The sequence below is a fragment of the Erythrolamprus reginae genome, chromosome 13 (assembly GCF_031021105.1).
Source record: "Erythrolamprus reginae isolate rEryReg1 chromosome 13, rEryReg1.hap1, whole genome shotgun sequence".
Lineage (NCBI taxonomy): Eukaryota > Metazoa > Chordata > Lepidosauria > Squamata > Dipsadidae > Erythrolamprus > Erythrolamprus reginae.
The window spans coordinates 9,710,498-9,733,319 of NC_091962.1; the positions used below are offsets into that span (position 1 = coordinate 9,710,498).

The window sequence follows — 22,822 nt, forward strand, 5'->3', positions numbered from 1 at the left end:
CCTGGAATTACGTGATTCCCCTTTTGCGACCTTCCGACAGGCAATCTCAATGGGAAAGCCGGATTCGCTTTAACGACTTGAGTTAATGACCGCAATGATTCGCTTAACCCCGGGAGGTCGTAAAATGGGCAACTGCCTTGCTTAGTGGCAGAAATTTGGGGCACGATCGTGGTCGTTAAATCAAGGGCTGCCTGTAACAGAAGACGGTCCTCACTGAGAACTAGCATTGAATCCAAATGGGTGGGAGGAAAGGGGACAGCGTGACACAAACAGGTTCTCCGACCTACCCAAGGTTCTTGGAAACCCAACATCTTTTTGGTTTTATTGCGTAGTAAGAACCCCCAAAACAACACTTGGCATTGACGGATCCGTCACGGAATAGCAGCGTGGATCACCCGTGGCAAAGAACAGAGAGCTACACCTTGTCGTGGGCCGGTCCCCAGTATCGAAACAACCAAGCTCAAAAGCAGACTTGCGATTTTCGTCCCACCCGTTCTGTTCCCTTGCTGCAAAATTCAGAAAGCCCGTTCAACGTTGAGGATGAGCAGGAGCCGACAGAAAACATTTGGGGGGGGTTTCGAATGCGATCGCGAGTTCAAGTTCAGTTTTGGTTTGCGTGCGGGCCCCACCAGCGTCCTATGTCTCGAGAGGTTAACATCTGAATTCAGGACATCCTTGGCTATACTTCAGGACACTGCAAACGGTGGACGACCACCGACGTGCAGGAGAGAAAACATTCGCGACACGATCGCGACACAAAACGAACCGTCCCCACCGCCCGCCTCCCAACGCATTCAGACGTGAAGTTATCTTTCACGCACGTCCCAAACGAATGTCCCAATTTTTTTCCCACCCTTTTTTCCCTCTAGTATTTGGCAGTTCTGGAACTCTTGAAGGAGCGAGACACGATTTTCTTCAGCTCTTTGAAAGAACGGCTGCGTCGAAGCTTAAAGTTGTGAGGCGGCAGATCGGACGAATCCAAGGTGGCGGAACCATGGAGCCACCGGTCTCCGAGCTGGGGAAACATCCAGTCTCCGTTGAGGCTGACCGCACTAGTTGCTTGCACCTCGCTCAGTCTCGAGCCGTTGCCGGGATGCCTGGCCCGTTGCCGAGACGGCAGGTCAAAATGACCGTCTTCCGGGAAACAGAAGGTTGCCGGCGCGTCAGAGGAAAAGGCAAGGTTGCGCTTCAAAACCACCGGCGGTAGGAACGTCCCTGCTTTCGCGCGATGACGTCCGGAGGACTTGCTGGAAATTTCCAGCACCGATGTCCATTTCGGCTTGCCGGCCTTGCCTCGGTTGCTTTGAAGTTGGCTGGGACACACTAGCCCCGCGGCGGCGTGAACGTTCATTTCTGAACTGGCTCGGGCCCTGCCCACCACGCGGGACGACGGTTTGCGCCGGAGACTTAATCTGCGTAGCAGTTCGCGGGGACTCAGCCAACTTCTCTCGGCTGCCTTCTCGCCTCGCTCCGAAGTTTTCACCAACTCTCGCGAAGCATGTTTGCCTTTGTATAACTTGTCAACACTGGTTACGGCCCGAGGCAACGAAGTCTCCTTGCTGAAAGAGGCCTCTGTCTTGATTATCAGTTGGTGGGGCCCTGCTGCCCAAATTTTTCTATCCAGCATGGCAGGCGGCTTGTTCAGGACGAGTTTGACAGAAGGCTCCTGCGGCGATGGGAGGGACATAACAGACAACTCGCTCGGTTTAACCAGGTTGGTGGTACTCGACTGAAACGAGTTGATCTCTGGGAACGGCGGGAAGTCCCACAACCCATCCAGGACCCGGGAATCTCGTGCTCCCTCTGAACCTTCGGGAGAACGCAAGTGGGAACAAGTGGAGATACGACGTCGGATCTTCCATCCGGGAATCGGACCCAGGACTTGCCCAGCTACCGGTCCAGAGCTGCAGATGGACGTCATGGATAGACTTTTTTGATTCCCCGCGAGGTATCCCGATTCGGTGCGACTCGCCGCCGTACGGCACTTGTACCGTAGCACTAATTTTGCCAGGTATTGATCCAAGCGGATCTTAGGGAGTTCTCCGGAGCAGAGGGGGTCTCTCTTGGGAGAGTCAGTTCTGGGGACCTTTGGAGGCATCTCGTCGAGATCTTCCTGGGACGAGCTTTGAGAGAGGCTGTTGGTGAAGAGAGGACTCTGTAACGCTACCGCATGGAGAGGACTCGGGTAGTGGTAGACTTCGTTGGTTTTTCGGGAAACCAGATCGGACTTGTACCGCAGAAGATGGAAATTTGGAGGTCTCGGGAAGGGTAAGGATCCAAGGCCCAACAAGAACTCGAGGTCACCTGTACCAAGAGACACAATGAAAAAAGAACTCGTGAGGTACCAGAATATACAATTCTGTCCGAGAATTTGGCAGAGCGTCTAGTCCCCCTTCCTGGTGTCTATCCTAGTTTTATCCCTTCAGATTTGTTTTTAATGAAACGATTGGTGCGATGGCCGAGAAGTGGAGCTCTCGCCTCTACAACCAGGAGTCTGAGTGTTCGATCCTAAGTAGAGGCAGATATTTCTCTCTCTGAGCACACTGAGAATGTATCTGCCGAACAAAACTCCACATTGGCGACAGGAAGAGCAATGGGCCATTCAAACATTCTGCTAGCTCCATTCAGGCTTTACCGCGCAAGGGATTATGGGGTTGTTAAAAGATGATGATCATGCTTTTAGAAATGGAGAATTAGTAGCTCCCAAGTAACAATTTCAAATTTTAGGATTATAGACCTATCCACTTAAAACAAGTGATGGTTTGAAGTTACGACGACACTGGAAAACGTGAATTATGACTGTGTTTCAGACATTATGTCCATCGCAGCATCCCCAGGATCAAAATCCAGATGCTTGGCAAACAACTCATATTTATAACAGCTGCAGCGTCCCGGAGTTGTGAGTACTGCAAAAGCACAAATCTTCAGCTACAAGACTACACAATTTAAAAAATAAATAAATACAGAACTGAAGGACGTGCTGAGGATTTTGCTTTTAAGCCATAATTAGGTGGGGTATTTTGTACGTTGCCTTGAGGGGACAATAAAACGGAGACATGTTCACGTAAACAAACAGGTTGGAACAGGGGAAGCTGACGCCGATTGCACGGCAAAGGAAAACACACAATTAAAACTCTGGTGCCTGTCTAACTTGGATCGCTTCCCTTCAGTTGAGAGATAGTGTGCCAGGGTTACTCATTCGAGGACGGGGTGTGTGTAGAATCACATCTGACTTTCTAGAAGATTGAGAAGACACCCCTTGGAAGTACATACATACAAACACACACACACACATACAAACCAGCTGCGAGAGCAGTCATGGGCTTCCCAAGGTATGCCCATGTTACACCAACACTCCGCAGTCTGCATTGGTTGCCGATCAATTTCCGGTCACAATTCAAAGTGTTGGTTATGACCTATAAAGCCCTTCATGGCATCGGACCAGAATATCTCCGAGACCGCCTTCCGCTGCACAAATCCCAGCGACCGATTAGGTCCCACAGAGTGGGCCTTCTCCGGGTCCCGTCAACTAAACAATGTCGGTTGGCAGGCCTCAGGGGAAGAGCCTTCTCTGTGGCAGCCCCGACTCTCTGGAACCAGCTCCCCCCAGAGATTAGAAGTGCCCCTACCCTCCTTGCCTTTCGTAAACTCCTCAAAACCCACCTTTGTCGTCAGGCATGGGGGAATTGAGATATTCTTTCCCCCTAGGCCTTTACAATTTATGTATGGTATGTTTGTATGTATGTCTGCTTAATAATGGTTTTTTAAAAATATGTTAAATTGTAAATTATTAGATTTGTTATGAACTGTTTTATCGTGTTGTGAGCCGCCACGAGTCTACGGAGAGGGGCGGCATACAAATCCAATAGATAGATAGATAGATAGATAGATAGATAGATAGATAGATAGATAGATAGATAGATAGATAGATAGATAGATAGATAGATAGATAGATAGATAGATAGACAGACAGACAGACAGACAGACAGACAACTCAAAGAGGATATGTTAAACTTTGCTTCCTTTAGAGTTGCAAAGAAGTATTCAAAAGATCGAATCAATAAATCGATCCAGTCCCTGCATTTTATCACTCCTCTCCCTCAAGGTTTCTAGTCCTCATCGCTGCCCCCAACGCCCTGGGGATATTCCCAGGCTAGAAGAGGCACTGAATTTGAGAATTTAAGCTTCTCTTAAGAGGCTGGGTTTTAGGACTCTTTAATCACAGCCCTGTAAGGTAGCCCCATGCTAAGAATGACAGCGAAATACTCACCAACAGAGATCCCGGTTCGAATCCAGAGGACTTCGCACTCTTCCCCCTACCAGATAGCTCCTGAGCTGCTACATAGCATCTAATCATGGCTTATAACACAAACACTACTGAAATGTTTCTCACTGTTGACAATTCTAAAATGGGTGGACTTCAACTTCCAGACTTATTGGAATTGAAGTTCACCCACCTTTGGATTGTGGACTAGGGAATTCTGGGAGTTGAAGTTCAGCCATTTTGAGGAATGTGGACTAGGGAATTCTGGGAGTTGAAGTTCGGCCATCTTGAGACAGGCAAACTAGGGAATTCTGGGAGTTGAAGTTCAGCCATTTTGAGGAATGTGGACTAGGGAATTCTGGGAGTTGAAGTTCGGCCATCTTGAGACAGGCAAACTAGGGAATTCTGGGAGTTGAAGTTCAGCCATTTTGAGGAATGTGGACTAGGGAATTCTGGGGGTTGAAGTTCAGCCATTTTGAGGAATGTGGACTAGGGAATTCTGGGAGTTGAAGTTCAGCCATTTTGAGGAATGTGGACTAGGGAATTCTGGGGGTTGAAGTTCAGCCATCTTGAGACAGGCAGACTAGGGAATTCTGGGAGTTGAAGTTCAGCCATTTTGAGGAATGTGGACTAGGGAATTCTGGGAGTTGAAGTTCACTCATCTTTCAAAATCTCCCAGGGGAGCTTCTATGCCCCAGGCGGAACTCGAACCCAGACCTCCCTGCTCAGCACTCTCATCCTTCAATCGCAGACTTGTGTTTTTTTATTCCTGTTAAGGATTTCCCCTCATATCCAGGACAGAATTACACATGTGCCCTCACCACAATGAATACGGGGCCTTACCAGTGGATACCGGACGTCGGTTGTCGGTCCCGGCTACGCTAGCCAAGGTCAGGCGCTGCAGTTGGAGGTCGAGGAGGCGGACGGCAGCTTCGTCCGTGGACCGAGGCCGGATGAAGCCGTTCTCGCGCAATCCGGGCAGGTGAGGGAGGGAACCGATGCTACACCGCGAGGCTCCGGGTCCGTCGCTGTGTACTGAGGCACAGGAATCCGAGAGGGAGCCCATCTCGCTGGTTTCGTAAAACCCTGAAATGCGCAGGGAAATCCCTGGTTACGACAGGCCGGGCTGTAAAATCCAAGTAGTCCTCAACTTACAAACACCCCCAAAATTTCGGTCACTAAGCGGAACATTCGTTCACTGAATCAATGCAATGGCGTAAATCAGTTCTCACGGTTGTTAAGTGAATCGGGATATGTGAGTAGGTCGCAAGAGAGGATGACGTGGCTGTTCTGGACCTGGGCTGGGGTCAGGCTGGTTATTCCAATAATAAGAGCTTTACAGGCTGGTAATTTTCAAAATAACATTTATTTATTTTATTTTTTCCTTCCACATTGTATTTCTTCATAACACCCTCCGGCACGGAAAAATGCATTCAGCTCTTAACAGACTAAATTACAAAGTTATAACTCTTTCTAAATAACAAGCTGTCTACTTCAAAAACATCTCCTTATCTCTGAGTCAGGGTCACGCTGTTAAAAAAAGCAAGTTTATGGTGCAATATAAACACTCACTTATTCGGAGAGACGACATAAAAGACCATCTTTGCTTTCTAGCACTTTGAAGAAAGAGTTCATCTCTTCCATCGAATCCCAGAAGTGATGTAATTAATTAATCAATTAACTTACACAATTTTGTCCTTTCTTTTCTGCAGCCTTCTGAACTTTGGATTTAACCGCAGGCTATCAATGGTACCGTAGGTAGACTAAGAATGCCTCTGTGTTAAGAACTTTTCTAGATAAGAACCAGGTGTTCAAAGATTTTTTTTGCCTCTTCTTAAGAACCATTTTCTACTTAAGAATCTGAGCCTGGAAAAATTTCCCAGGAAATTTGAGAGCGGCACGAAGGCCAGGCCAATTTCCTGCCATTCCCCCTGGGTTTCTCTCTCTGGCGCAGTGTATGGGAGGCAGCCTTGCGCCGGGTGTATGGGAGGTACGTGCTCCTCCTTGCTGTCTTAGAGTCCCTCTTTTTTTTTTTTTTTAAGCCTTAAAATTTGGGATTTTTTAATTCCCTTTACATCACCTTCTTCCTTCGGCAGCGACTGTCATAGAAACATAGAAGACTGACGGCAGAAAAAGACCCCATGGTCCATCTAGTCTGCCCTTTTACTATTTCCTGTATTTTATCTTACAATGGATATATGTTTATCCCAGGCATGTTTAAATTCGGTTACTGTGGATTTACCAACCACGTCTTCTGGAAGTTTGTTCCAAGGATCTACTACTGTACTCTTTCAGTAAAATAATACTTTCTCATGTTGCCTTTGATCTTTCCCCCAACTAACTTCAGATTGTGTCCCCTTGTTCTTGTGTTCACTTTCCTGTTAAAAACACTTCCCTCCTGAACCCTATTTAACCCTTTAACATATTTAAATGTTTCGATCATGTCCCCCCTTTTCCTTCTGTCTTCCAGACTTCTTCTCTCCTTCTTTCTTCCCTCCTTCTCCTCTTCTTTCTCCTCCTCCTCCCACCCAAATTCTGAGTTTTTATTTCTTTCCTAATAACTTTGCACGCATTATTTGCTTTTACATTGATTCCTATGGGAAAAATTGCTTCTACTTACAAACGTTTCTACTTAAGAACCTGGTCACGGAACAAATTAAGCTTACAAAAGAATTAGCAATACTAGTTAAATATGGGGAATTACGAGAATTTAAAGAAATCAAAACAGCAGCTTTGGAAAGCGCTCAAGCAGTAGTGGTATTAGGGTGGAAAGATAGCAATAAATGGACAATCCAGAATTGGTACTGGTACATGGTGGACCACATCCACTTCGAAATTATGGAAATAAGATTAAATAACTATGATGAAAATAAATTGGAGAAGCTGATGGCACGATGGAATACGTAAGGTGAAAAATTATATCTTAAGTAGAATTTATGACGACAATGTGAAAAATAAATTCCAATCCCTTTTTGTATGTAAAGAAATGTAAACCGGAGCTAAGGAAGAAATTGTAACTTATTGTAAATAATATAACCCCCTAAATGGTGGTGGGGTTTTTATTGGTGTTGGGCACGTTTTCTTTTAAATATTTTTTGTTTGTTGTTAATTTAGTAAATAAACCAATTAAAAAAACAAAACAACAACAACAACGGAACGAATTAAGTTCTTAAGTAGAGGTACACTGTATTAGGATCTGGATTGTCGGAAGGTGGACATACCTGAACTGGGCCTGGAATCGGCTTCCAGCACCTCCGTGGCGTCTCCTCCATTGAGGCCCACTTTCTTGGGCTCCTCACCCATCATCCTCAGCCCCAGGCCTTCCTTGTCCACGCCGTCTTCAGCGTGAACACACAACTCCATGTTCTCTGACGAGGCATACAAGCCACAACGTTCCTCGCCGTATCCCAGAACGGACCCTGGTTTGTTGTGGTCCAGCTTCGCGCCGTTGGGATGGGTCAACTTCCCGCTTCCGAAGCCATTGGGGTGCTCCTGTTTGCCGTGGAGGAGGAAGAAGAGAGAAAGGTCAAAATATCTATTTTTGGGAGGGGACATTACAAAGATCCATGGCGCTCAACCTCGGAGGGATCCCGTGTTTGCCAGAGTAGATCCCTCACACACACCCTGTCCATCCTTCCCTTCGTTTCCGCCAATATTGGGTTGGCTAACCACTGCGTGCCACACTGTGTACCAAAAGCGAAAATGGAGCCCAGGAAGCGGAATAACAGGATATTGATTTGTTACGGTAGTTCGGTTGGGTGAGGCTCATGGGGAGAGCGGTACAAATTCAATTTATTTTCATTGTTTTCGTCGGGACGTCAACACGAGCATGACTAAAGATGGGTTCCTCTGGTTTTATGGAACTGGGAGTCACTTGGTGGCCTGGGTCAGCAGAACTTGTAGCAACCCAGGCCTGCTACGCTCTTAAAGCAATTTCCTCTCACCTACGGTGCCGCCATCTTGGTTTTTTTGCTTCTGTGCACGCGCAGAATCTGTTTTTTTAAAACACTGAGACTGTGTGTACGCACGGCGCGTCGGGGATCGAACCGGCCGTGAAGAAAACCAGAACCCACCCCTTGAGCAAGACCAAATTGTTTATACGGTATCCTGTTTCTCGCGAGAGACCTCTAAGCCGAGTCCTGTGAGATACCTTAGGGGTAATCCTCGACTTAACCAACATTGGGACCGGAATGTCTGTCGTTACGCGACGTGGTTATTGTAAATTTTGGTCATGTGACTATAAGGATGCCGAAATGGTCGTAAGTGCAAGGCCCAGTCACAAGCCACTGCTAGAGTACCTGTGCTCCTGTTTTCTCTTTCTTTTATTTCTTTTTCCTTCCTTCCTTCCCCATATTTTCATTCTTTCTACTTTTCTTTCTCTTCCCTTCTCCTTCCTTCCTCTCTCCTTTCCTTTCCTTCTTCATATTTTCTTTCTTTCCTTTTTACTTTCTTTTCTCTTCCCTTCCCCTTCCTTCCTTCCTCTCTTTTTCTATTCCTTCTTATTTCCTTCCTTTCTTTTTAATTTCCTTCCTTTCCCCTTTTCATTCTTCCTTTTGCTTTCTTTTCCTTCCTTCTTCATATTTTCTTTCTTTCCTTTCTCTTCCCTTCCCCTCCCTTCCTTCTCCTCTCCTTTTCTATTCCTTCCTCCTTCATATTTTCTTCCCTTTTCCTTCTTTCCTCCTCCATACTTTCTTCCTTTTCTTTCTTTTCCTTTCTTCTTCATTTTTTCTTCCTTTCTTTTTTTAAAATTTCCTTCCTTTTCCCTTTCCCTTCTTCCTTTTGCTTTCTTCTCCTTCCTTCTCCCTATTTTCTTCCTTTCCTTTCTACTTTCCCTTCTTTTTTCTCTTCTTCCTTTCCCCTTCCTTCCTCTCTACTTTTCCTTTTCTTTCCTTCCGCCTCCACACTTTCTTCCTTTCCTTTCCCTTCCTGTTCCTTTCCTTCCTTTTTTCATTTCCTTCCTTTTCATTTCCTTTCTTTTCCTTCCTCCCTTCTCCACATTTTCTTCATTATCTTTTCTTTCTTTTCCTTTCCTTTTCCTTCCTTTACTTTTTCTTTCTTTTCCTTCCTTCTCTATCCTTCCTTCCTTCCTTCCTTTGTTCCCTTTCTTCCTCCACTCCTTCCTCATATTCCCTTCCTTTTTTTCGTTTCCTTCCTTTTCCTTTCGTTTCCTTCCTTTTTTTTTCTTCTCCTTCCTTCCTTCTCCACATTTTCTTCATTATCTTTTCTTTCTTTTCCTTTCCTTTTCCTTCCTTTTCCTTTCCTTCCTTTACTTTTTCTTTCTTTTCCTTCCTTCTCTATCCTTCCTCCCTTCCTTCCCTCCTTCCTTCTTTCATTCTTTCTGGATTATTTCCTTCTTTCCTTCCTTCCTACTTTCTTTCTGGATTATTTCCTTCCTTCCTTCCTTTTTTTCTTCCTTCCTTCCCTCCCTCCTTCCTTCTTTCTTTCTGGATTATTTCCTTCTTTCCTTCCTTCCTACTTTCTTTCTGGATTATTTCCTTCCTTCCTTTTTTTCTTCCTTCCTTCCTTCCTTCTCTATCCTTCCTTCCTTCCTTCCTTCTTTCTTTCTTTCTGGATTATTTCCTTCTTTCATCCCTTCCTACTTTCTTTCTGGATTATTTCCTTCCTTCCTTTTTTTCTTCCTTCCTTCCTTCTCCACATTTTCTTCATTATCTTTTCTTCCTTTTCCTTTCCTTCCTTTACTTTTTCTTTCTTTTCCCTCCTTCTCTATCCTTCCTTCCTTCCCTCCTTCCTTCTTTCTTTCTTTCTGGATTATTTCCTTCTTTCCTTCCTTCCTACTTTCTTTCTGGATTATTTCCTTCCTTCCTTTTTTCCTTCCCTCCTTCCTTCTCTATCCTTCCTTCCTTCCTTCCTTTCCTTGCTCCCTTTCTTCCTCCACTTCTTTCCTTCTCCATATTTCTCCAATTTGTAGTACCCGCCCCCGTCTCGCTAAATCTATGATTGACATCATCCCTCCTGGTGGATTCCTTATATGGGATGTAAAACAAGCCAACAAATGAAGTAAGCAAAAACACAATCCACTCGCTGGTACGTTTTCAAGCCAAGCCTCGTAATCTTTCTACATCTCTCGAGCAAAATACATTCCATCATTTCACGTGGACGGATCAAAACACTTCCTTGTGCAAAAGAACAGTCTCAGCGTAGGACACTGAGCAAACCAGTTTGGCAGCTACCCACTCCATTTCCTCTACAAATCCGATCAATAAACAGCCCTGGCATTGTAGCGACAGAGAAAGGAGGCTGGGAGATAGGAGAAGTGGTCCGAAAGAGGGGAACCTTATAAATACAACTTCCACTGAAGGGCGTTTTGGGGGAAATCCGAGCCCAAAAAAAAAGAGAAGCTGGGTTTTTATTTTTCACCTGACCAGCTTTTTAATATATATATATATATAAATATACTGTACAGTATATATATTTATATATAAATAAACTATATTCAAAGCACACGAAGCTAACAACTTCAGCCTGATGATGGTGAATGTAATTTCACCGAAACGTCGCAAAGACACTCAAAATATTACACGGGGTAAAACCCGAACTCAGAACAATCTACATATATACAGTCCCAGTGAGTATGGCTAGCTGATGAGGCCAAAATAAGGCCGAAATAGATCTATTTATTTTATTTTATTTTATTTATTCTTTGTCCAATATACAATACATATGAGAGAGAATAGACATTAAGTAATATATAGAAAGATAGGAAGTAAAAAAGAAGAGAAGTAGATAGGAAGAGAATATATATAAAGGAGAGAATATATAACATAAAAGGGATAAGGAAAGACAATTGGACAGGGAACAATAGGCACATCTATGCACTTATGTACGCCCCTTACTGGCCTCTTAGGAACCTGGAGAGGTCAATCGTGGAGAGTCTAAGGGAGAATCCTAGTCTCCCTTAATTTTCAAATTCAGCAAAAAAAATGTGTGTGTATGTGTATGTGTGTTGAAAGCATCTTTTAAAAAGTATTAATATGAGTCAATTTTGCAGAAGGGTGGCTTAAAAATCTAATAAATTAAAATAAATATATTGAAGTGGGCAGGAATATATATATCACATGTTTTTTGCTGAAATTTTTAAAATTAAGGGAGACTAGGATGGCACCATTTCAGCCTTGTTCTGGCCTCATCAGCTAGCCACACCCTTACTGGGATTTGATCCGGCAGCTTCTGCCTTGTAATATACCAGGGTGATCCGACATAAAAAACATATATATATATATATATTGTTCTGAGTTCGGGTTTTGCCCCGTGTAATATTTTGCATGTCTATGCGACGTTTCGGTGAAATCACATTCACCACCATCAGGCTGAAGTTGTAAGCTATGTAACTATATCTACAGCAGCACGAAGCTTACAACTTCAGCCTGATGATGGTGAATGTGATTTTTTTTGCTGAATTTGAAAATTAAGGGAGACTAGGATAGATCTATTTCGGCCTTATTTTGGCCTCATCAGCTAGCCATACCCACTGGGACTTGAACCTGCAACCGTTGCTTTGTAAGGCAGAGAATTATCCTCTAGGCTACAGTATCCAATCCCTTCAGCTCTGCACCAGGGAAGGGTTACATATTTTTGTGTCGAATCACCCTGGTGTATTTGAATATATTTGTATATATATATATATATATACATGTATACGCCAAGATAGATAAGATATATACAGTATCTTGAAAGCATCTTTTAAAAAGTATTAATATGAGTCCATTTTGGAGAAGGGTGGCGTATAAATCTAATAAATTAAAATAAATATATTAAAGTGGGCAGGAATCTATCTATCTATCTATCTATCTATCTATCTATCTTTCTTTCTGTCTATCTATCTATCTATCTATCTATCTATCTATCTATCTATCTCTTGAAAGCATCTTTTAAAAAGTATTAATATGAGTCCATTTTGGAGAAGGGCGGCTTATAAATCTAATAAATTAAAATAAATATATTAAAGTGGGCAGGAATCTATCTATCTATCTATCTATCTATCTATCTATCTATCTATCTTTCTGTCTTGTCTTGTCTGTCTGTCTGTCTGTCTGTCTGTCTGTCTGTCTATCTATCTATCTATCTACCTATCTCTTGAAAGCATCTTTTAAAAAGTATTAATATGAGTCCATTTTGGAGAAAGGCGGCTTATAAATCTAATAAATTAAAATAAATATATTAAAGTGGGCAGGGATCTCAGCCTTTGCAATGCAATTGGTGGAAAGTCAAAGCCGAAGAAATGGCTTTCTGACAGTAGAAAAAATTAGATTTAATGGCTTTCTAGCGAGGCTTTTAGGCCAGAGGTAACATAACTGCTTTGCAAATAATTAATCTACACCTTGAACCAACAGGGCTGGACTCGGCAGCCAAAGGTGTACAAGATTAGAGTTTTATAATGAGGCTGTGTGATAAAGATATCGTGAAATGGCTCCCAATTTTCTTCTAATATTACAGCAGTTATAAAGACGTTTATGTTCTATCTTTTCTCTCTAAGGCATGATAGCTGGAAGCTGGGTGGACTTCAATTCCCAGAATTCTCCTGTATAGGGAATTCTATTTATTTATTTTATTTATTCATTTGTCCAATACACAATACACATGGAAGAGAACAGACATGAAGTAATATATATAAAGATAATATGTAAAAATAGAGGAGAAGATATATGAAAGGAAGAAAATACATATATGATATATGAGATAAAGGAAAGACAATTGGACAGGGGACAAAAGGCACACTAGTGCACTTATGTATGCCCCTTACTGAAACTTCTTAGAAACCTGGAGAGGTCAATCGTGGATAGTCTAAGGGAGAAATGTTGGGGGTTAGGGGTTGACACTATTGAGTCCGGTAATGAGTTCTACGCTTCGACAACTCGATTGTTAAAGTCATATTTTTTACAGTCACGTTTGGAGCGGTTAATATTAAGTTTGAATCTGTTGCGTGCTCTTGCGTTGTTGCGGTTGAAGCTGAAGTAGTCATTGACCGGTAGGACGTTGCAGCATATGATCTTATTCACATACTTTAAAATGACCAAGTTTGAGAAACCCTGGTCTTAAGATTACGTCACGGTTTCCTTCTTTTCATATCCTATCCTTTCTGATCACCCAACCCATAAATCACATTTTTTCTTCCCTCGTTTTCAGCCTAAAACCGCCATCAAGGACTTTTAATCCCTGATGAAATGTATTTATGGCTTTTTTTCCACTAATCAAGCAAGTCCGCTTTTGCCAAGTTTGCAAATATATGAATATTTGCAGGTTTTTTTCTTCAATTGTGCCTCTAATCCCCCTGTAGAAAACCAACCATCCATAATATTTTTTTTTTCCTAATCGTCTATCCATTAACGCCGGGCCGAAACGTTCTGCCATTGAACAGAGTATTTGAAATTCTTGGCATTGTTCAAAGGATTTGAACCTAATGTTTTCTAACGTACTTATGAAACCTCTGCAGGAAAACAACTCGTCTCAGAGCTGCAACCCTGAGCTGCAAACATTTTCCTTTATTCCTAAAGCCCTTTGTGGCATCGGACAAGAATACCTACGGGACCGTCTTCTGCCGCACGAATCCCAGCGGCCGATTAGGTCACACAGAGTTGGCCTTCTCCAGGTCCCGTCGACTAAACAATGTCGTCTGGCAGGACCCGGGGAAGAGCCTTCTCTGTGGCGGCCCCGGCCCTCTGGAATCAACTCAGCCCCAGAGAGTTGAACTGCCCCCACCCTCTTCGCCTTCCGCAAGATGTTGAAGACCCATTTATGTTGCCAGGCATGGAGGGACTAATCCCCCCCCCCTTCTGACTTGTAGCATTTGAGTGTGGTGTGATTGTGTAGCATTGATTGTTTTTAATAATAATGGGATTTAACTTGTTATTTTTAATATTAGATTTGTATTGTATTGTATTGTTATTGTGAGCCGCCCCAAGTCTTCGGAGAGGGGCGGCACACAAACCTAATAAATTATTATTATTACTATTATTATTAATAATAATATTAGATTTGTATTCTATTGTATTGTCATTGTGAGACACCCCAAGTCTTCGGAGACGGGCGGCATACAAACCTAAGAAATTATTATTAGGGGCCCAGGGGAAGAGCCTTCTCTGTGGCGGCCCCGGCCCTCTGGAACCAACTCCCCCCAGAGATTAGAATTGCCCCCAGCCTCCTTGCCTTTTGTAAGCTACTTAAAACCCACCTCTGCCGCCAGGCATGGGGGAATTGAGATACTCTTTCCCCCTAGGCCTTTACAATTTTATGCATGGTATGTCTGTATGTATGTTTGGTTTTTATATTAATGGGTTTTTAATCGTTTTTATTGTTGGATTATTATTGTACGCTGTCTTATTATTGCTGTTAGCCGCCCCGAATCTCCGGAGAGGGGCGGCATACAAATCCAATGAATAAATAAATAAATAAATTATATTGTATTGTTATTATTGTTGTGAGCCGCCCCGAGTCTCTGGAGAGGGGCGGCATACAAATCTAATAAATAATAATAATAATAATAATAATAATAATAATAATAATATTGGTACTTTCTAACTTTCTTTACACATTTGCCAAATTTCCCAATGAACCCGATAGTTCGATCCAGGGGTGGATTGTGGATCCTTTTGCTGCCACTTTGCTCATGGTAAAAAAAATATAGCTTTTTCACACGCAGAGCCGGTTTAACTAACGGTTCTAAAGAACCGGTTACAACCCGTAGGATCCCATCTCTGGTTCCACAGCTGAGAATGAACCGAAACTGAGGAGGAAGGGTGGGGGGAAATCTACCTTCGCGTAGACAAACTTTGAAAACCACAGGAATGCCAAGAGGTAAAGGCGAGCAAAGAGAAATTAATTTTTTTCTTTTACAGAAAAATGTAAGAGTGTCAACCTTAGACTCCGGTCGAGAGGCAGCCGGAGCCAAGAGGAAGTCCCCATTGCCGCAAACAGAACGCTTATTGTTTCGGTGAGTTATACCTTCCAACCACAGAGCCAAGGCGAAGCCCCGAGTTGTAAAAGCAAATTCACCAGCCAGCAACGTACGCTAAAGATGTTGGTAGTACCATAGTTGTAGAGCTTTGCAGACCTACTACAGTTCTAGATCTATGGCAAGTGTGCCACAGGTAGCATATTTATTTATTTATTTGTTTGTTTGTTTGTTTGCTTGTTTATTAATTAATTTGTTTATTTATTTATTGGATTTGTATGCCGCCCCTCTCCGCAGACTCTAACTACAGGCTAACAACAATGGTAAAAACAACATATAACAATCCAATTTCATAAAACAACTAAAAACCCTAATTATAAAAACCAAACACACACACAAACATACCATGCATAACTTGTAATGGCCTAGGGGAAGGAATATCTTAACTCCCCCATGCCTGGCGACAAAGGTGGGTCTTGAGTAGTTTGCAAAAGACAAGGAGGGTGGGGGCCTTTCTAATCTCTGGGGGGAGTTGATTCCAGAGGGCCGGGGCCGCCACAGAGAAGGCTCTTCCCCTGGGTCTCGCCAAACGACATTGTTTGGTCGATGGGACCCGAAGAAGCCAACTCTGTGGGACCTTATCGGTTGCTGGGATTCGTGCGGTAGCAGGCGGTTCCAGAGGTACTCTGGTCCAATGCCATGCAGGGCTTTAAAGGTCATAACCAACACTTTGAATTGTGACTGATCGGCAGCCAATGCAGGCCACGGAGTGTTGCAGAAATGTGGGCGAATCTAGGTAGCCCCACGATGGCTCTCGCAGCCGCGTTCTGCACGATCTGAAGTTTCCGAACACTTTTCAAAGGTAGCCCCATGCAGTAATCAAACCTCGAGGTGATGAGGGCATGAGCGACTGTGAGCAGTGACTCCCTGTCCAAATAGGGCCGCAACTGGTGCACCATATAATATATTTCATTATTAAATAATATGATATACTTTCTTAAACTATATATAAAACTTTAAACTTTCTTAAACTATATATAAACTATTTTATTAGACATCTAGAATTATGGTTTGTTAGATTTTTTTTTGTTGCAATGTGAAGAATTATTTTATATATAATCTTCAAGCTTAAAAGGATTATAAGAAAATTGCCTTTTGGAATAATGAGCTTAACGGAGGTGTAAGACTCAAATAAGAAGTGAATTTGATGACCAGCGAATGTTTTTAATATTAGACAAAAAGAAGTTATATTTTTAAGAGGTTTTTGAATCTATAAGATATTATATGTTTTTGCAGTCACTTTGGGGCTACCTTTGAAAAGTGTTCGGAAACTTCAGATCGTGCAGAATGCAGCTGTGAGAGCAATCATTGTTGTTAATCGCCCCGAGTCTGCGGAGAGGGGCGGCATACAAATCCAATAAATAAATAAATAAATAAATAAATAAATAAAATCATGGGCTTCCCTAAATATGCCCATGTCACACCAACACTCCGCAGTCTGCATTGGTTGCCGATCAGTTTCCGGTCACAATTCAAAGTGTTGGTTATGACCTATAAAGCCCTTCATGGCATCGGGCCAGAATATCTCCGGGACCGCCTTCTGCCGCACGAATCCCAGCGACCAGTTAGGTTCCACAGAATTGGCCTTCTCCGGGTCCCATCGACTAAACAATGTTGTCTGGCGGGACCCAGGGGAAGAGCCTTCTCTGTGGCGGCCCTGACCATCTGTAACCAGCTCCCCCCAGAGATTAGGATTGCCCCCACCCTCCTTGCCTTTCGCAAACTCCTTAAAACCCACCTCTGCCGTCAGGCATGGGGGAATTGAGACATCTCCCCCAGGCCTATACAGGATAGTTTATGTATAGTATCTTTGTGTGTACGTCTGGTTTTTTAAATAAGGGTACCTGAACCAAAAAAGGTTTGCCATCACCGTTCTAGATTTTCTTTCTAGTAGGGCTTGAAATGCAGTGAGAAGGGCACGATTGAGAAGGAAGATTATTAATAATAAATAAATATTATTATTATTATTAATTATTATTATTATTATTAAGAACATGCAGGTAGCCCTCAATTTAAAACACACAAAAAACATGCCACAACATTTTTTTGTGGCTAAGCAGAACACAATTGGTTCAAAGTGGAGTTTTGCCTCGTTTTACGACCTTTCTGGCCGCCGTTGTTAAGTAAAACCCTGCCGTTTTTAAAGCTGGGAAGTGAATCTGGATTTGCCCCTGGACTTGGCTCGTCAGGTCACAAAACGAGACCATCATAAGTACGAGTCACTTGCCGACTGTCTAAATTTGGACACTGTAACAGATTTAAGGGTAACAACAGCTGTGGCAAGAGAGGTTGTAAAACGAGGCAAAACTTAACAAATGTCTCACTTAGCCACAGAAATTTGGGCCTCGATTATTGTCTACCTGTTTTGATTTTTTTGCAAACATCTTGGTTATTTTAAAATAATTTGGGGCAGGCGTATACCTTAGTGTGCAGTTTTATTATATTAGATTGCTTACTCTTCTTAGGTAAACAAACATATTATTTTAATAAAAGTATTTCGAGTATACCATATGTCATTTACTTTACAGTTGTACAAAGTTGTGTTTTGCACTTGTATCATTCATATCCTTGTACTCTTAGTCAATATTGATTGTATTTGTTATCTTTTATTCCTCCCCTTTTTTTTATTATTTCAAATTGCTGGCCACTGACCAAATAAGTAAGTAGACACCCTCATTGTGGAACGTCCATGGTTGTTTTTTTTTAAAATAGGGAAACCTTTAAAATTAATTAAAACTTACAATTTAGGATTAAAAGTTAATAATTTTTCCTTCATTGTGAAACGTCCATGGTTTGTTTTTTTTTAAAGTAGGGAAACCTTTAAAACTTAATTAAAAGTTACCATTTAGGATTAAAAGTTAATAATTCAATTATTAATTCAATTAAAATTTAATTCCATTAAAATTAACCCTTGCAGAACCATTCTGTAAACGGCATTATTATGACCCTAACTGCATCAACCGCTCTGGGCAATCTTGACCCCTATAAAGATTTGGCCCGTATCTATAGGCAACACCTGTAAGAGTTTTTTAACTGGCCCAATGCTTCTTTTATTTTTTATCTTTTATTTATTGTATTTATTTTGTCACGTATGTATTGGTGGTATATAAAGATATAATATTTATATACATGATACTAGTAGACATAGTAACATAGAAGATTGACGGCAGAAAAAGACCTCAGGGTCCATCCAGTCTGCCCTTATACTATTTCCTGTATTTTATCGTTTGGCGGGACCCAGGGGAAGAGCCTTCTCTGTGGCGGCCCCGACCCTTTGGAACCAACTCCCCCCAGATATCAGAGTTGCCCCCACCCTCCTAGCCTTTCGTAAGCTCCTTAAAACCCACCTCTGTCGTCAGGCATGGGGGAATTGACATTTTCCCTCCCGCTAGGCTTATAAAATTTATGTATGGTATGCTAATATGTATGATTGGTTTCTAACTTGGGGTTTTTTAAATTAACTTAAATATTAGGTTTGTTTACATTGTATTATTATTGCTGTGAGCCGCCCCTAGTCTGCTGAGAGGGGCGGCATACAAATCTGATTAAATAAATAAATAAATAAATCTTAGGATGGATCTATGTTTATCCCAGGCATGTTTAAATCCAGTTCCTGTGGATTTACCAACCACGTCTGCTGGAAGTTTGTTCCAAACAACTATGACTCTTTCAGTAAAATAATATTTTCTCACGTTGCTTCTGATCTTTCCCCCAACTGGCCTCAGATTGTGCCCCCTTGTTCCTAGTTACAAATGAAACCCGGATTTTAATCTACAGTTTGTGTTTGTTAAGCACAGGGGAGAAAGCGTCGAATGGCTCCAGATTGTCCAACAGTGGGAGTCTTCCCATATGTTAGCTATCGCACCGGATCACACCGAGCTCAATTCGCCCGCGTCCCTCCCTCCTACCTTCTCCCAAGCCCACCCCTCACCAGACCCACCCATCCACGATCCTTCCCCGCCCCCTTTTCAAAGCGCTTCGATATTAATTGCCCATCTGCCACGCTGGAACAAGCTGTTTTGGTCTCAGAGTTTTATATACCTGGCTCAGCCTTAAATCTAGTCCTTCCATATTCAGGAAGTAGGTGTGAACTCTTTCCAAGGGTCCCATTCTTCTATCCCCCCCAAATAACCTCCAACACACACACACAAATGTCTTTTTATAATTTCCCTTACTTTGCTAATTTTATATTCTTATTTCCAGGTAACCAGAAGCAGCCTTTTTATTTTTTAACTTGGAAAAAATCCACCAGAGATCTGTGTTTCCATCTACAGGTAGTCCTCAACTTCTGGCTTCTCCCATTGAATTGGTCGTAAAAGGGGATCAACGTGATCCCCAAACACTGCAACCATCATAAATTTGAATCAGCAGCCAAGAGTTCTGAATTGTGAAAAAATGGTCTTTTTTCCAGCGTCGCCATAACTCTGAGCGGTCACTAAATGAACTATTATAAATCAAGAACTAGCTGTAAGATCACATACTTATGTGTGTATAAGTTGTCCAACTTTATTGGATTTCCACCAAACCCCCCCCTCCTTTTTTCCCCTTGAAAACATTTCACTCCTTATCCAATAATATTTTCTTTTATGTAGAGCATCTGCACCTAAGACAAATTCCTTGTGTGTCCAATCACACTTGGCCAATAAAGAATTATATTCTATCCAATCCAAGAAGCTGGATTATTGAGAATCTCCATTGGTATAAATTTGGTGGCAGGCAATTTTCAGTCTCATGCCTCTGGTTTGGGAGCTAAGGAATCGAAGAATATAAATATAAAAATTATGAATGATTTTGCTTGAGTCTGGAGAGGTGTAAAGAAATCTCCAGCTGAATTCAACTTCTCATTACAGTTTATGGGATATCCATAAATAAATAAAATGTCTGTTTTTATATTTTTTTCCCCCTGGTTTCTCAATTATAGTTTCACCTGTGTGATTTCCTGGTGGCCCTCCATCCCGAGTATTAATCAGACCGTGGTTTCCCTTCCCAGACATGAAACAAAATTGTGGTTTTGCTTGAGTCTGGAAAGGTGTACAGAAATTTCCAGCTGAATTTAACTTCTAATTATTTTATGGGATGCCCATAAATAAACAACACATCTGTTTTTAGGGGTTTTTTCTTGGTCTCTCAATTCTGGCCTCACCTGTGTGATTTCCTGATGGTCTTCCATTCAAGTATTAACCAGACATGAAACATTAATTTTTCTCTGATTAAAAACCCACCCACATTTGCACACAAACTCTATTGGTCTGGCTTTTCACAATTTGCCTGCATACACAAACACAACACAGGTGAGGACTATACCACCCAGCCTTCTCAACCATCTCAATTCCCTGGGTGTGTGACCAGACTTTAAAAAGCAGCTGAATATTTCTAATTAAACTAAGCCTTTAATTGCAATAAATCCTGATTCTGGCCCCCTCCACACCCCTTCCTTCTTTTAGCTTACAAGCTGTTTTTTTTCAAGGTAGCAAATTTCTTAAGATTTATTTTTTTTTCATTTGAAATCCCCTGCAGGCTTTTGCAATCCACTCCAGGTAAAATTAAACCGTGTTGAACTGGAATATTGAAATAAATTTTTATTTTTCTCCAACTTCGGGCAAGGGTTTAACTTAGACCCAAACCCAAGCAAACAGAGTTCATTCCTTCCACAATAACCCAGTAATTTCCCCTACAAAAAATTATAATATCCACCTTCTACACAGGAATATAATTCATCTCTTTTCCCCGCCACCCCAAAATCTAGTTTAGGGAAGGAAGAAATGTTAAATCTTTCCTGGCTGAGCTCCCTTTAAGCTCTGCATTTTGACTTTTAGGAATGAACAAGTCAGGAAATATTTTAAATAGCATTCAGGATCAAGAGGCGAATAAGATACAGCCCCCACCTACCTCTCTCTATTTCCCCCCCCCTGTTCAAATCTGCAAATCCCCAACATGGATACTGACTGAGCACATGGCAGAGATGGAACCCCCCCCTCCCCAAATTCCAGCCTGCTCTTTATAAAACAACAAAAGCCCCCAGCCCAGCTGCGGAAAGGATGGGAATTGTAGTCTCATGCTTTTAGAGCACCACAAGATACTTTAGGTCTTGCCCACCTAAAGGATCCGAGATTTCCAAGAGCTCAGATTTAGGGAGACCCACTTGACCCAAACCTCAGCAACTTCTCCTGGGCTTCTCCCGCCCCAAGAGATCCGTTTTAAGGGTGGATCCCTCCAAACATCCAGAGAAGGCTTGAAATTTGTATTTTTTATTTTTAAACAGGGAAAGAACTAGAATCTCTTTACTGCACAGGTGAAGCCTTTCATGGGATTCCTTGCGAGTCAGGGATGGTGGAGAGAGAAATTACAGCAAGGTTTCTAGAAAGATGCCAAATAAGAGAAATCCAGATTCCCAAGAAGCCAATTTAAATCCACTGGATCCCACCCATTCGCTCACCTGCTTACCTGATTTTTTAATTTTTTTGTCGTTGTTGCTGCTTGCAGTATGGAAGATATATACAGTATATATACCTTGGCTTTATTATTATTATTATTATTAGTAGTAGTAGTAGTAGTAGTAGTAGTAGTATATTAATATTAGTATTATTATTAATAATTAAATTTGTATGTAAATATATATATTTAAAGCCAAGATTTTCTCAGCTCTCCAAAGAAAGGCACCGATTAGGAGGTTTTGCACGCGGGTGGAAGGTGGGAGAAGAAACCAGGGCTGGCAACCCACCGCCCCCTTCGGAACGCCCCCCCAAAACATCCCCCATTCTCACCGATCTGGGTTCCGACCCATTCAAGGCGCTCTCCACGTTGGCTTTCTGCATTTCGCGCAAGAGATCCAGTTCCCAAAGCCCGGCCAGGCTGGCTTGGAGACGCTCGCCTATGCGGAGTCGCTCGTGGCCCGACCAAAGCGAAGGGGGCACGGCCCGGCGGCTGGCCATGGAGACCCCCAAACGAGGCGCCCGAGCCTCTCCAAACCGTGCGCCTTTGGAGAGGTTGGTTACGCACCTGGAGACCAGGTGCCCGGAGCTGGGGAGAGCAAGCAGGTGGAGAGGCGGGGTGGTTAAAAAAAATCCCAAAGAAGGGGAGGGGTCCAGGAAAGGGGGGGCAGATTTTTTAGGGGGGGGGTTGTTGTTAAAACCCACCCAGCCAGCCAGAACTTCAAGCCGATGCGAAGCCCGCTCGCTTCCAGGGCGCAGCGAAGCGCAGTTCAGACAAAGGGAAGAAAAAAAGGTTTGAACGCGTCACGTGCAAACAGGGCTCTTTTTTCCCTCCCCTCTTTTTTTTGGGGGGGGGGGGACCCACGCCCCTTCCCCACCCACTGGCGTCGCCGGCTCCTGATTGGCTCAAGCCACCGGGAGATATTTTTTTTTTAATCCACTCAAGGAGAGAGAAAGGAAGATGTTTTAAAAAAAAAACTTTGGCAAAGTTGCGCGCTTCGCGAGGAGAGCCAGGTAGCTCCGGCAAGAGTGGCAACCTGGTTTAGCGCTGTGTTATTAACACACCAACACAAACACACACACACGCAGCAAGAGAGGTTTATAAGGTTGTTTTTGTTTTAACACCGGGCAATGAAAACAGGTTGCGTAGCCCAGGAG

The 22,822-nt window shown here is 42.8% G+C and overlaps 1 protein-coding gene across 2 annotated transcripts; it reads right to left on the reverse strand.

Moving 5' to 3' along the window:
- Positions 1–293: 293 nt before the first annotated feature.
- Positions 294–22,567, reverse strand: LOC139175400 (dapper homolog 1-like). Of its 2 annotated transcripts, XM_070766500.1 has the most exons (5): positions 22,370–22,567; positions 21,998–22,253; positions 7,486–7,756; positions 5,108–5,350; positions 294–2,304 (listed from the first exon to the last, which is right to left on the reverse strand). In XM_070766500.1, the coding sequence occupies exons 2-5, from the start codon at positions 22,163–22,165 to the stop codon at positions 866–868; spliced, it is 2,121 nt and encodes a 706-aa protein (XP_070622601.1). In that variant the 5' UTR covers positions 22,166–22,253; positions 22,370–22,567; the 3' UTR covers positions 294–865. The 2 variants fall into 2 exon arrangements, with proteins under 2 accessions (XP_070622601.1, XP_070622602.1); XM_070766501.1 differs by lacking the exon at positions 22,370–22,567 and having other exon boundaries at positions 21,998–22,351.
- Positions 22,568–22,822: the final 255 nt, after the last annotated feature.

Coding starts and splice junctions, on each gene's coding strand:
- LOC139175400 (XM_070766500.1), bottom strand. CDS start 22,165: ATGGCCAGCCGCCGGGCCGTGCCCCCTTCGCTTTGGTCGGGCCACGAG. Junction 7,757..21,997: donor ATGGGTCGGAACCCAGATCG/GTGAGAATGGGG, acceptor CACGGCAAACAG/GAGCACCCCAATGGCTTCGG. Junction 5,351..7,485: donor CGATTCCAGGCCCAGTTCAG/GTATGTCCACCT, acceptor TGCGCATTTCAG/GGTTTTACGAAACCAGCGAG.